General features: G+C 45.1%; 1 protein-coding gene across 1 annotated transcript in view; it reads left to right on the top strand.

The window, feature by feature from the left end:
* Positions 1-1993: 1993 nt before the first annotated feature.
* GRIN2A (glutamate ionotropic receptor NMDA type subunit 2A) overlaps positions 1994-14266 on the top strand; it is a 155861-nt gene continuing 143588 nt past the window's right edge. Inside the window, exons 1-2 of the mRNA XM_062503501.1 lie at positions 1994-2011; positions 5236-5658. Of these exons, the coding sequence (XP_062359485.1) occupies positions 1994-2011; positions 5236-5658 (441 nt within the window). The remainder of the gene's footprint in view (positions 2012-5235; positions 5659-14266) is intronic.

Below are 14266 nucleotides of genomic sequence, written 5' to 3'. Positions count from 1 at the left end.
GGAAATTATATAGCTCTGAAGTTAAAAAATGTGGGTATTTCTTGTATTGGTCTTTCACACCATTAGACTCAGTGTATTGTACACAGTATATTGTATACTAAATATTTCCCAAAAACACCATGTCCGTTTTTATATTTCAAACATAGGCTAATGCTAGAGCCACAGTTTTTCACTATTGTGAATTTCACTTGCATTTGAGGATTTTGAATGTGCTTTTGCTGCTAGTTCCAGTAAATCTCCTGGGTGATAACACTGAAATAGCCCTTACGCAAGGATGGAACTGCAACCTTATCTCCAGTAACCGTGACAAACATCACTGTAATATTTACAGGGGGAAAATGTTCATCCAGGGTGAAATGCAGAGATGCATTAAAACATCAAAGATTAAGAAAAAAAAAGGCAGTTGAAGCTGCTTAATTGCTTTGCTTAGACTAATGTAATGTCTGAGGAAATAATCCCTAAATAAGTTAGGAGGTGAGATTTGTTCAAAGGAGGAAAAAAGCCAAGCATAGACCTTATCAGGGAATTCAATGATGAGATTGTCAAGAGCAGTAAAGCTGATGTGTTAAGTATCTTTGGGAGAGATTTCTTGGTGTTCTCTGTCTTAATGTAGTGAAAAGCAAACTTCAGTAGGTGAACACTTGGCATTATCCTGTTTGAACCCAAAAGTTTCCTCTGGCACAGGAGTGTGGGGGGATCTGTCAAAACGTGTGACTGCCTTACTCTGAAGTATTCAGTGTAGGAACTAACATGGCTGTAAAGGATGGAGCTCGGGAGAGGCCATCCCTCTGTGGTACTTAGCTGGAACATTCATCTGTGCAAAGCCAAATCAGTTGTGGCAGCTGGAGCAGGATGGTGGAAAGGAAGAAGCAGGAGAGCAATGGAGTGAGGCAGAAGGCACAGTAGGTGTGGTGGAGGAGGTTTAGGTGGGATGTGGTGTGGGCAGGGAGGCAAGAATTGCTCTAAGGCCAGGTGGGTCCGACACCCTAGGGCTGTGAGAGGGGAATGGGAGATGGAGAAACAGGCTCTAGGCTTTGAAATGGGAGATGTCGAAAGGAGGATGGAGCAGCAGGGATGCCCAGATGGAGCCAACTTCTACAGAGCTTTTTTTGTGATATTTGGCTGCTGTCTGGAGCTTTTAGGGCTGCTTTTAGTGCGTAAGCTGCTGCTCCACATTCATTCCCCTGAGCCCCACGGCAGGGATTTCTGGTTGACATCCCCTGCATCAAGGGAAAGGAGAACACTGTGGGGTTTCCCGGGCTACCAACCTTTCGCTGGGGATGTTACTGCGGGGCCAGCGCTCGAGTTTGCCACTCCTGTGCCCCACACCCGGTGTTCTCGCCGTTCCCCCAGATCTGACACCCCCTCCCCCGATTGCCTGCGTCTGACTCATTCACTGGTGCTTGTGCAAGCAGAGCGGGGCGGGGGGGGGAGGGTGTGGAGTGGGGGAGAAGCCTTCAAAGTATCCGCGGCTGGGCTCGGTTTGACAGGGCGGCCGTGAGCTGCGGCTCTGCAAGGGCGGCGGTGCCGGGGGCGGCGGAGCGGAGCGGAGCGGAGCGGAACGGAACGGAACGGAACGGAACGCAGGCGGCCCCGGGTGGAGCCCGCCGCGCCTCCCGGACTCCGTGCCGCCAGTGCCCGCCGCTTCCAAGGAGCCGGGAGCACCGCGGGGGCTCCGTGCCTGCTGACCTGGGGAACTGCTGCGGCAATATCGCAATTTAAAAAAAAAAAAAAAAGGAAGATAAAAACAATAATAAAAAAATGAAGACGCTTAAATGCCTCCTGCCAAAAGTAAAGAGCGAATCTCAGTTACAATGGCTCTGCTGAAACTTGATCATGCGGGATTTCAAGCGATAAAGAGCTGCCGGGCTGCTATTTACTGCGGTGGGAACAAGTTGCAGGATGAAATCCAGGCGTTAAGGACCCTATTTTGCGCTTCATTGTTTGCAAAGGAATCTACTGAAATGACTTTGAGAATCTTTAGACTGGAACTATGTGGAGGGAGAATGCAGTAAGTATCGCCTTTGCGGGGAGCCCGGATCGGCCAGCTCCGGGGCGGGGGCGCGGAGCCCCGGGTGCGGCGCTGGGCTCCCGGCGGTGCCGGCTCCTGCCGGCCGGGGCTGCGCTCCGAGCTCCCCGCCAGCACCGGGGGCCGCTCAGGGAATGCCGCCCGCTCTGCCTGGCGCGCCAGCGTCCTACATAGAGCCGGGGTTGCTTGAAGAACCATCTTCATGCATATTTTCTGGGAACTGTGAATGAAAAATACAGAGCAATCGAGCTTTCCGTGACGGGCTCTGCTATAGTGTCTCCCTGGGCTCGTTTATGGTAAACTGGGAATTAAACTGTTGTGTTTCAGGAGCGAAAAGAGCTTAATTCCCACACCGCTTTAGCTGTGCTCCAGGTTATGCTCGTTTTGAGCCTGCCAAGAAAACTCCTGTCCTCGCTCATGTTAATTAGTTTGCTTCTAGCTGCGCTTTTCCGGTTGAATGTCTCTTCCCTTCGAACCCAAACCCGTCCGTCTCCCTCGGAAGCAAACGGGCAGTTGGGAGCCCAAGATTTTCCTGACCTGGACAAGATGAGGGACGTGTCCCGGACAGCTGAGGGATCGCGAAGCTGCTTTTAGCAAAGAGCTGAAATCAAAGTGAAGGGGGGGAACTTTTGAGTGTAGTCACTTTATCTCCATTCACGTACCGCATGCGATTGAAGGATAGTTCTTTTTCTCCCGTCAAACCCGCAGCCTGACTAACGGCTTCTCCTCGTCTCCTCCCCTCCCCTCGCTGTCCCGTCCCGTGTCCAGCCCCCCCTTGCCTGTCTCCCCGTCCTCGTAGCTGCCCTCCCGGGATGCGATGTCGCTCGCAGGCTGCGGCGGCGATCACGCGTGCGGCCCGCGGCGCGGAGGCCGCCCCTGAGCCCGGGCAGCGAAGGGCGCGACATGCCCGGGGTCGCGACATGTCCTGCAGCGACACCGACAGCAGCACCGGCCCCTCCGGCAGCCGCCGCCGCTCCGTCTCCTGAGGCGCTGGGTACGTGCGGCCCCGCGCCCGCAGGGGGAGCCCTCGCGCCGGGACTGGGAGAGGGACTGGGAGAGGGATGGGAGAGGGATGGGAGAGGGACTGGGAGAGGGACTGGGAGAGAGATGGGAGAGGGACTGGGAGAGGGACTGGGAGAGGGACTGGGAAAGAGATGGGAAAGAGATGGGAGAGGGACTGGGAGAGGGACTGGGAGAGGGATGGGAGAGGGACTGGGAGAGAGATGGGAGAGGGACTGGGAGAGGGACTGGGAGAGGGACTGGGAGAGGGACTGGGAGAGGGACTGGGAGAGGGACTGGGAAAGGGATGGGAGAGGGACTGGGAGAGGGATGGGAGAGGGACTGGGAGAGGGACTGGGAAAGAGATGGGAGAGGGACTGGGAAAGAGATGGGAGAGGGACTGGGAAAGAGATGGGAGAGGGATGGGAGAGGGACTGGGAAAGAGATGGGAGAGGGACTGGGAGAGGGATGGGAGAGGGACTGGGAGAGGGACTGGGAGAGGGATGGGAGAGGGACTGGGAAAGGGATGGGAGAGGGACTGGGAGAGGGACTGGGAGAGGGACTGGGAAAGGGACTGGGAGAGGGACTGGGAAAGAGATGGGAGAGGGACTGGGAGAGGGACTGGGAGAGGGATGGGAGAGGGACTGGGAAAGAGATGGGAGAGGGACTGGGAGAGGGATGGGAGAGGGACTGGGAAAGGGACTGGGAGAGGGATGGGAGAGGGACTGGGAAAGGGATGGGAGAGGGACTGGGAGAGGGACTGGGAAAGGGATGGGAGAGGGACTGGGAGAGGGACTGGGAAAGGGATGGGAGAGGGACTGGGAGAGGGATGGGAGAGGGACTGGGAAAGGGATGGGAGACGGACTGGGAGAGGGGAGAGGGACTGGGAAAAGGGAGAGGGGTGGAGCGGGGCTCGGGGGGAAGCCGGCACATTTCGCTTTGCTGTTGCGCCGCGCTCGGGGGAGCCCGGCCCGCAGTGAATCGGGCAGCACGGCGGCACCCGAGTGCACTTCAATGCTCTGTCGAGTGCTCGTCTCCCCGTGTGCCCCGACAGGAGGGGTGATGCTGCAAGCCCGTGTCTGGCTGTGTGTTGCAGCCGCAGACGGCTCTGACCGAGGATGGAGATAGGGCTGGCAGATGAGAGGGGGGATCTGGAGAACGCCACCCCTGATGGGACTGCCCCGCTGTGTGTTCTGCGGGACGCTTTGCAACAAGCTTGGCTTTATGTGGCACAGGGTCTCCCTTCTTGCAGCTAGCAGAGAGCCAGTTATGGGGGTGGAAATCCCTCGGGGCAAGAAACGGGGGGAGAGCTTGCAGAGTCAGACCTGCTCTCCTCCCTCCTTCAGACAGTTCAGACCCCTTCTGTGGCTCATCTCTCTCCCCATCCTACTCCGTCTGTATTCAGCCCCCTACAGAGATTCAGTGACGACATGAGGTACCCAATGCAGTGATGCTCATTTATGGAACACCCTCCCCTTCAACTCAAGGGACGACTTTGTGTCCGAGATCAGCAGTTCTGAGGTGCTCAAGTTCTGAATGCTGCAGGAGAGGGCAGAAAAGAATTAAGATAGAATATTGTGCTTTTGAATCTGTTCCAGAAATGCAGCAGTAGGATTCCTTAAGCAGCGGCTGCCTAGACGAGACCTTCAGAAATAAAACAGCATGGCTTTGGGATGCTGTGAGATGTATGGATTATGTGGAGTGGGGTTTCCAGCAGACCTCTGGCTCACTTCTCTCATTTTGAGCTAAAATATATCTTTCTGTTAGACTGTGACTGAAGTCTAAATAGATGTTCAGGATGAAGGAAAATATCCTGGATGGAAGAAGATTTCTTTTGCTTATTTTAGCACAGCAAGGTTAAAGAGAAGGATGACAATGTCTTTCTTTTTTTTTTTTTTTTTTTAATGATATCAGTCATTTAAATTTTGTTGGCTATCCAGGAAGAATGTTAATGGGTCTTTTCTCTGAACTTCAGCTACAGTTTTTGCCTTGCTTGTGGAAGACCAACTATAATACTGTCGTTATCAAGCCAAGTTTTTGATAGGATATAAGAGGCTTGATTTGGACCGAAGGTGAAGGGTGCATTATAAAAAGCTACTAAAGTTTGCATTATGTCCAGAAGCTTTCTGTTTAAAACCTTCTTTGAAGATATACAGTATATATATTTTTCTCTATGTTCTTCTTATACATTGTGATCGCTTTTACAGGGGATAAAGCTGGCAAAGATGAGGAAAATTGGCTGTGCTCTCCTGGTACTCCAAGCTCTTCTGGCACCTTTGGATCTTGTTCATGGAGCAGAGAAAAGCTATCCCATCCTGAACATTGCAGTGATTCTGGGAAGGACCAAGTATATAACAGAGAGAGATATCAGAGCTCTCTGGACCAGGGAAATGTCAGCAGACCTGACTGTTGATATCAATGTAGTGACCCTTCTTGTGAACCAGACTGACCCTAAGAGCATCATAACACATGTTTGTGACTTGATGTCGGGCACCAAGATCCATGGAGTGGTTTTTGGAGATGACACTGATCAGGAGGCAGTAGCTCAGATTTTGGATTTTATTTCATCTCAGACTTCTATTCCAATTCTTGGAATTCATGGCGGGGCCTCCATGATAATGGCAGATAAGGTAGGAAAATTTATTAAGAGCTCTTGCTATTATAATGTACTTTATTGTGTCGGTCTCTATCATGAATAATTGCTACAAGCAGTTAAAAAAAGATGCTCTTAATTGTCTCTCTGTACTTAAAAGAAGAAACAAAGTATGCATAATGGTGTCTTTCTTGATGGCTCATCAAATATGCTGAAATATTTTGGGGCTTGTGCCTGAAACTCAACTTTCTAACACTATAAAAGCAGCCCTAATGAACAGTTCTCTCCAGCACATGGAATGAAGGTCAATTGAAAAAAAACAACTTCAATAGCTAATATGATCTATAAATGTAAAAACAGCCTCATAATAGTAGGTTCATAAAATGATTTTTAGGATAGGATGCAAAACTATAAGCAGATGTTCTGTGGTGCTTATAAGAAATGGCAAGCAATGGACTTGAATGAATGTATTTGGATACAACAGTAGTAATAGGACAATAGTAAGTCAGACTTTAGTGATCCAGTAGTGTCTGAATTAAGTAGTCTTGCACACTTGAACCAACTGCATTCCACAGATTTATGTAATTAGATTTTTTTTTTAAACTGGATGCTTCTACTTTCCTATTGTAGTTCATGAAAATCCAGTAAGGGCTTGTCTGAAATCTGGAGATAATGACAAATGGTTTTGTTGGAAAACATATTTATATGTAATCTGTTGTGAGACTGGAAGAGCAAAAGTGACTCATGTCTAAAGTTCCTTAACGTTATAACAGTTTTTAAGAACTCCTTGCTAGCACTGCAGCATTGATGTTGTGAGGTGTTCGCCGTTCCTGAAACAGGCACTTTAGTGCACACACTTAGTGTGTTCTGCTGGGGACTCTGCCTCACCTGAAAGTCACAGGAGCTCCCATGGGGGTGTAAGAGAGAAGAGCTCAGAGGGAGCGTGCAGACGTGGAAATCACTGGCTTGCCAGCACATGGGGATCTTTAATGTTAATTGTAACTTATTTCCTGATATTTCCATACTTTAGGGTTCCTTATTAATTGACTATTATTATTTCTTATGAGTGACGTTTGAACAGGAAAAGGCTCTCTGAACACATCTGAAAAGGAAGGGGTCCAGGTGTATTATTTTGTGGAGTAAGGAGGGAAAAAGAAGCAGGATTAGTTATGACTGAGGAATCAGCTTTGAACTTCAGAAGCATTTTACTTCTGGCAGAGACTTTTTTTTTTTTCCATTGGAATAAGAGGTCTGTTTCTCCTGGTATTTTGAATGATCTTCCTTTAGGACTTAACATTCAAGGGGAGGACAGTAAGTACTGAATTACAGCAGAGATCCTATGACTGTGGCTTTGACATCTTGATTTATACAGGAAGATCATTAGAGTCAATGCTGCTATCCTAAATGCAATTGCAGTGACCAAATTACAGAGGCAGTTATATTATGTGCTTTTAAATTACAGTGCAGATTTACTTGTCTTTTAAAGCTGGGTTTATATGTGTTTAGTGCTTCCATTTGATACCTATTTCACTTTACTGACTCTGCCAGTGTAAGAACACTTGAAGATCCAAGCCAGGCTAAGTGATGAAACACTGGAAGAAATCCTTACAGAATCATCTTCATTCTCAGTAGCAGATGCAAGATGTTATTGATACAGATCTATTTTTACTTTTATGTAAGAGCTGCTGGAAAATGAAGCAGTCTAATTTTTTTCTGTCTCAGTAAATTACTACTATTATTGCTGTCTGCTAATATTATCATTATTATATCACTGTCTTTTATTTTATCAAAGTTACCAAAGTTTTATTAGCAAACTTTCCTGCTGAAATTTAGCTTCTAAGATGTCCATTTGGGAAATCAAAATTGTGTTTTGTGTGTTAAAGCAATCTAACAGAGCAGCCTTCAGTAGCTTGAGTTGGCTGAAGGAATTGTTTGTTCACGTAACTAATATTGCCTTAATTTTTAACCTGACCTTTGCAATGTCTTGTAATGGGGTTTGGAACATTTCAGTAATGAGACTTGCATGTTCACTCAATTAACCATTCATTTAGGAATGAATTCCTGGGAGATGAAGCTGAAATACACAGTGCTGTCATAAAGGCGGGCAGATGAAGTCTGAGGGAGAAGGATTGCAAATATGAAATCTTTCAAGTCACTGTCAGGATTTTAGCTGGCACACAAAGGTGTTGGCTGACTTGTGAAGATTATTCTAAGTCTCCTACTTTGTCTCATGCATTGAGATGCCTGGCTCTGCAAAAGGTGCCTTGTCCCGCTTCTGCTTGTGGGTGTAGTGCTCTGGCACTGTAATAAAGCCATTTCATTTATGTCCTTATTGAATGAGTTCTGTGCTGGGTGATTGTTATGTGATGTTGAACTCGACTAAACTGAAGGCACAGGAATGAGAACTCATCTATAATGTTCTACACTGCTGAAAACTTCACTGAATGACTCAGAGGAGATAAGCTGCCATATTCTCTGTGGCTAATAAATATTATGTCAATGTGAATCTTGACTGAAGAGTCATATCTGTAAAAAAAAACAAAACCAAAAGGTAGTTCTGTATTTCTAAGGATGAGGTATGGCCATATTTGGAGTTTGCAGTGATTAATGCAGGACCTACAGCTTTTTGAAGCACTGAGTCCCTGTCTAAACATCTGGGGTGAGTGATATGTTGTCTAGACTGCCTCCTTTGCCAGCCCAGCTCTGCTCCAGTTTGCTCACTTTGCCTGCACCATCTGAGGAGGGATTTTGCATGATTCAGACGTGGAAAATAGACAGGCATGTGAAACCAACCAAACCCGAACTTTTCCTGATGTAGTCCTCACTGATGTGTTTTCACCTGATATCAGCTGTCTAAACCCTACCAACAAACCAGTGAGACACCTGGGGCTGTATGGCACTTACCTGATCCTGCCTATGCTGCAGAGATACCCTTTGGACAGTGCCACATGTTCTGCTCCAGCTGATTTTATCACCTACTCTTGGCAGGAGCTTTCCTGTCAGTGAACTGCTCCTTGGCTTTGGTCCCCAGTTCTGCCACACACTTCAAACATGTTCAGATGTGGGATGGTCTACTGAAACAAGATGAGAATTGTCTGGGGCATCTGCGCCAGCCTGCTGAGCATCAGCATCCCTTGGAGGATGCTGCAAACAGCCTGGCTGTTTATTCATCTTGTACCTCTTGACATTTGAGACATCTCAACACAAACATTACTTAAGAGCTGTTTTCTGACTTGAGCATTTGTTTTCAAACATAGTTACCTTTGTTTCACCACATGCTATGATTACAGTGATAGTATTTGTAATACTTTTTAAAAAAACCCAGATCATCATGGTTAGTTTTGTGTCAATACTAAAAGACTTGCTTCTTCACATATGGGAAAAAAATCCCTATGTGTTATAAATACAACCAGGATTATTTAGTGTCTTTGAGCCATACTGCTTTTGCATACAAAGACATAATTTGAGGCATTGTATTGTGGAAGTACTCACTGTTATAGCATAGTCAAGAAGTGTTAAAGGTGAGAGTAGTTTTCCACAAGGGCTATCACAAGGCGTTACTTCTTGAAACAGATCTGGAAATGTTATGCAAAATAACTAACTGCTTTTCCAAAAGGTAAGTACTGTGTATTATGGCATAATGATTCTGAGAGAGCCCTGGAGGTTAGACAGGATTGCTGGAGGTTGTCTAACTCAGCCCTAACTCTGTGATGAGCTAATATTGTAATCAGATCATCCAGTCAAGTTTTGAATATCTTCCTGGAAGTAGATATCACAACCTCTCTGGGCAGTCTGTTTCAGTAATTAACCTCTCTCACCATGCAAATATTTTCCTTTTATCTCATTAGAATTTCCCTGGATACCACAGGCTTTTGTTCTTTTGCTGTGAATCTGAGTCCAGCTCTGTCTCAGTGCTGTTGCAGGCTGCAATTACAGCGCTCTTACCTGTCGCTTTCTTGGGGAAAAGGTTCCATCAGCCCTTACTTGCACTTGCAGTCCTTTGGACTTGCTTGGGTGTAGTGGTGTCTTGTATGGAGAGACCCCGAACAGGACAGGGGACTGCAGGTACGGCCTGGTGAATCCTGCAAGGGGAGCACTGCTGACTCCTCCAGCCCGTCCCACGGACCGTGCCCTGGAGCGCTGCCTGGATAGATCAGAAATAAGGCATCTAATTGCTAATGAGCACTGAGTGAAACTGTGCTTTGAAATCTTTCTTTTGGTGGTGATTTTTTAGCCACTGTAATGAAATTCCTGCAGATGTTTTCTTTCACCTAATTACAGGTGTAGCTGGAATTGCTTTGTTTTAGCTCATTTGAGAGGCAAAAGATTGTGCTGCACTTGTGCAAACCAGAGCTCGAAGCAGGCGTGATCAGAGCCCGCTGAGACTCCTGGCTCTGGAGCATTTATGCTTCCTTATCTGTACCTGAATTTGTTGATGATCCTAAAGTTCTTCTGCACATCCTCCAGCGTCTTTACCGAATGTCTCCATGGTGCAGTGATTCTCTAAAGGACCAAAAAGGTTCAAAAGCCACATTTAACTTTTGCACTATGTGTAAGTGTGCTTCAACTCTTAATGCTTTTAGAATTGTTTGATGGATGGCAGTGGGGTGTTGTATTTGTTTTTTATTGTAGAATCTTTTCTGGAGGTCATACTACATGGAATGTACTCATTAATTCATATGTCTGCCATATGCCTATGTAGATTTCTGTCCAGCCTGTTTAGTTGGCTCATAAAAGCAGTTCTGTATTTCATTATAGAAAATGTAAATTTATGATTTTCTGTAATAGCAACTTTTCATTCCTGCCCTTACTGGTGGCTGATGTGTATGGCACTGTGTGTCTGAGCATGATATTCACTTTGGCTTTGTTACTGTAAAAGACTGGAAGATTAAACCATAGGTTAATAAATACTTTAGTGCAAAAACAGCAGTATTCATATAACTGCTGTTTCAGGTCTAGACATAGTAGCTCTGTGCACTACTACATAGTCTGTTGCACACAATATTTCCAGCTTCTGACTCATTTAAAGAAGCAATTAAATTTGAATTTCCTTCCTTCTAGGTGTATGGAGGTCCCAATAGAAGGAATAACCTTCAGATATTCTAATTTTTATTTTGAGCTGCAGTAGGAATGTAGCACTGACCTCTTTGCAAATCTGTGTTTACTTGTCCATATCCATGAAAGCCAATCTATATGCAAATTTAAGAAAGTCTTGCACATCCCTAAGTTTTTTAGACCTAGAATGTAATATGTGGTAGTACATTTTTCTCACACGTGCTGTAATCAGTGGTATTAAATGGTCAAAAACGTGCCTGAGATTTGTCCTGCTGAGGTGAGTGAACACAATATCTGGTGTTTTTCCTCCTCAGGAGGCAGTGCTGTGCAAGGGTGAGGTGGTTGGGCTAGAGCCTGCTGGTTTAGACATTGCTGTTCCTGTACTGGCATGGCTGGGAGTGTTTGCTGCTTTCAGCTGGGTCTCGGAACTCAGAGGAGCATTATATTAATGATGTGAGCTTTGCTTTCTTGCTCTTTTTCTCCCACTCCTTTCTATAAAGGGGTTTCCTACCAATTTCTAGAGGTGATTATATTATTCCTTATTCTCTTGTCCATATAAGTTTATCCCTCTTAATTCAGTGAGGGAAAACATGCATGAATTTCTGGAATACTGTGAGAGTAGACTTGAACTGTTGCTCTTATGGAGCGCAAGGGAGGGATATTTAGTATATTTTTCCAAAGTAGAAGGAAGGTAGTTTTGAAAAGATTAGGAATTTTGGTAACTAATGAGCAGGTTGTAGGAAATTTGAGTCTTCTTTAGTTTGCTTGTTTTTTCATGCAGTTTAGGTGTGGGAAAATTCCTGAAATTTTAGTTTGCTTAAATTTACAGCTGCAGCTGAGCTGAGGGTGCAGGCTTGGTTTCTACACACCACTCGTTTAGGGGAGAGGAGTGTTAGGCTTCACTTTAGTCCTTTGCAATAATATATATTTTCATCTCAAAGGTGCTGTTTTCTTTCTCTTCAGACTGTTCTTACAGTAAATAGAAATCCTTAAGTATCTTTGTTTTGAGCAACAACATCTTAACACTGCTAACAAATCCCTGTTGTGGATCACCCATGCATTCTCTCTGAACTATTGCCTGCTTATGGGTAATTACAACACAGCAGACTCCTGGGCTGTGAAAGTAGGACACCAAGACCTTCAGCATGATTTCCTGCTTGCAGAAATTCCTGGTGGCATCTTTGGAGTTTTTTTTTCCCCAAGAACATTCCCAAATACGAAATTAAATATTATCCCTTTTAAGCTATAAAATAGTTATAGACCATTACAAAATACATAGTAGGTTTGTGGCACTTAGAATATATCCAGAGAATATACCTGAAAGTATAAAATTATGCAATGTACAAAACAGAAGGGCTTTGATATAATGTCAAACACATTTTTTGTGTTTCAACTGTTAATTATTTTTGAGTATGCTTAGATTTTTTGAATAGACAGTTCATTAGTGTGTTTTGTCACTTATTTGAACTGGCAATTTAATTTGAAGAATTTCTTTACAATTTTTTTAATCTTGCTTAGAAGGCGATGGGATAGATCTGCCTACTTGGTGATGATACAAAGGGCTTTGTAGAGATACATAGAAAATCTTTGCAGGCTGTAGCTTTTATTTTTTACAAATCTGTGGTCATCTGGTTTGTGTGTACTCCTCTTCCCCTCTTCCCTCCTCCTTCCTCCTCTACTCTTCCCTGGAGCGATGAAGTTGTGTGGATTTTACTGAGGGAGCCCAGCCTGGATTGTCTCCACACCATCTGTCACCATATTGTTTGTTTAAATCCTTGAGATATTTTCTTCTGTACTTCACTGAAATGAATACATAAAGCTGCTGCAGCATCATTGGCTACTTATATTAGATTTAGACTTAATGTCCTTAGGAGAAAACCCCTGTGCTTGCAATTGAGGTGCATAAGCTGGAGGCACAGTTTGTAAAACTGCACGTGGTTTAATTCTCTGAGTGCAGAGCTCCAGCTCTGCAGTGTGCTCATCCCCCAGGCTGCTCTGGCTTCTCAAGGGGGGCACCTAGCTGGAGCTCCCATGGCCTTGGAGAGACACTGCTGCTCATGGGTTATGGTCTGGTCTCCCCACTCTTTCAAGGAAAAAGTTCTGTGCCCTTCAGTAAATGCAGGCGCTATTCCTCTGTCCTGAGACTTGATACTCGGGGAAAAGGTGAAACTCGCAGGCTCTGTGAAACCAGAACTGGAAATAAAATTGGTTACTTAGGAGGGGGAATGTTTTGGAGAGAAATTGAAGTGTGCAGAAGAAATGTAGTATAAAAGCTGGACAACCAACAGGAAAATGAGTTTTGCTGATATGCAAATGTGATATTCCAAGTTGCTGATGGAGGCAGTTAATATGGTCTCCTTTCCCTTCAGCAATTTCTTCTGTACATTCCATACACATAAAGCTTAAGTGATCAAAAAGATTCAGTATTTGGAGGGATGAGGTTCCAGATGTATAAGTTGTCTCTTATTTGGGGAAGAGCAAAATTCCTCTGGAGAAAGGTCTGGGAGTCAGCCATGAGGGCTCTTGGGCTGAGGGGTAAATGGGGTTCCCTGATCAACCTTTGTGAATGATAAACCTCTTGAAAAAGGAACAATTTCTAGTCCAAATTTGTGACTGAGTTTTTATTTGCATACTGATTCTTTCAGCTTCACTTGCGTATTGAAGAAATAATTCATAAATGTATATATGTAGATAGTTTGCGTAATCCATTTCTTTTCTCTTCTCTTCTTTGACAGCTACAGAGACTGAACTAAAATTAGGAAATCTAGTAACATATCTGAGGTCAGACTGGTCATGAACCTCTAGAGCATGGCCGTAACTCTGTTTGATTGTACATTGGTCAATCTTGCTTAGCAAGATTAACATGTTTTTGGACAGGGGCGAATTCAAAGCCAAGGTACACTTCCTTCTGTCTGCAACACTCTGAGAAACACATTAAAGGGCTCTGGATGAGATTTGACTAAAACACTAATATTCTGCATACACCTCCAAAATAATCTCAATTTTCTCTGTACATCATCTTCTGGTAAATATTTGGGCTTGATCAGACCTGAGATATCGAGGTCTGGCTTTTTTGGTGTACATGCAGGTTCTTCTCTCTGCTTTCTTCTGGATTACCTTGCTGAAGGTGGAGAAGGAAGTGTGAGAGAAAAACAGGTGGTAAACTTCCATGCTTTTAATATGTTTCAAATACATTGATTTACCTACTCCTCGGGATGGAGCCTGCAGATGGGGGTGCTCTGGTGTGCTGCACTGGCTAACAGTTGTGAATTTCCCAGTAGAACAGCTATTATGGAGTAGCTTGGATAAAGTAGATTTTTTTCAGATCAAGACCATATATCTGTTAACTTTGTGCATCCCTTGATTTGGGTTTTGAGTAAGCTCTCTTGGAGAGGTGCTTCATTGCCACATGACTCCTCAGTCAGTGTTTTGGGCTTCCTGCCTCCATCAGAGGTTTGGGAAAGTAATTTTCTTCTAGGCTTTTAACGAAGATAGGCTGAACCGTTTCCTTGTCACAAGTTCCTTGCTGCAGCATGACTGAGAGCACCAGTCTTGCTCCATGGCCTCTGCTCAGTGTTTGTGACTATTTA

Source organism: Cinclus cinclus, chromosome 16 (assembly GCF_963662255.1).
Source record: "Cinclus cinclus chromosome 16, bCinCin1.1, whole genome shotgun sequence".
Lineage (NCBI taxonomy): Eukaryota > Metazoa > Chordata > Aves > Passeriformes > Cinclidae > Cinclus > Cinclus cinclus.
Note: the sequence above shows the minus strand (reverse complement) of the source record. Positions and strands in the feature narration are given on the sequence as shown.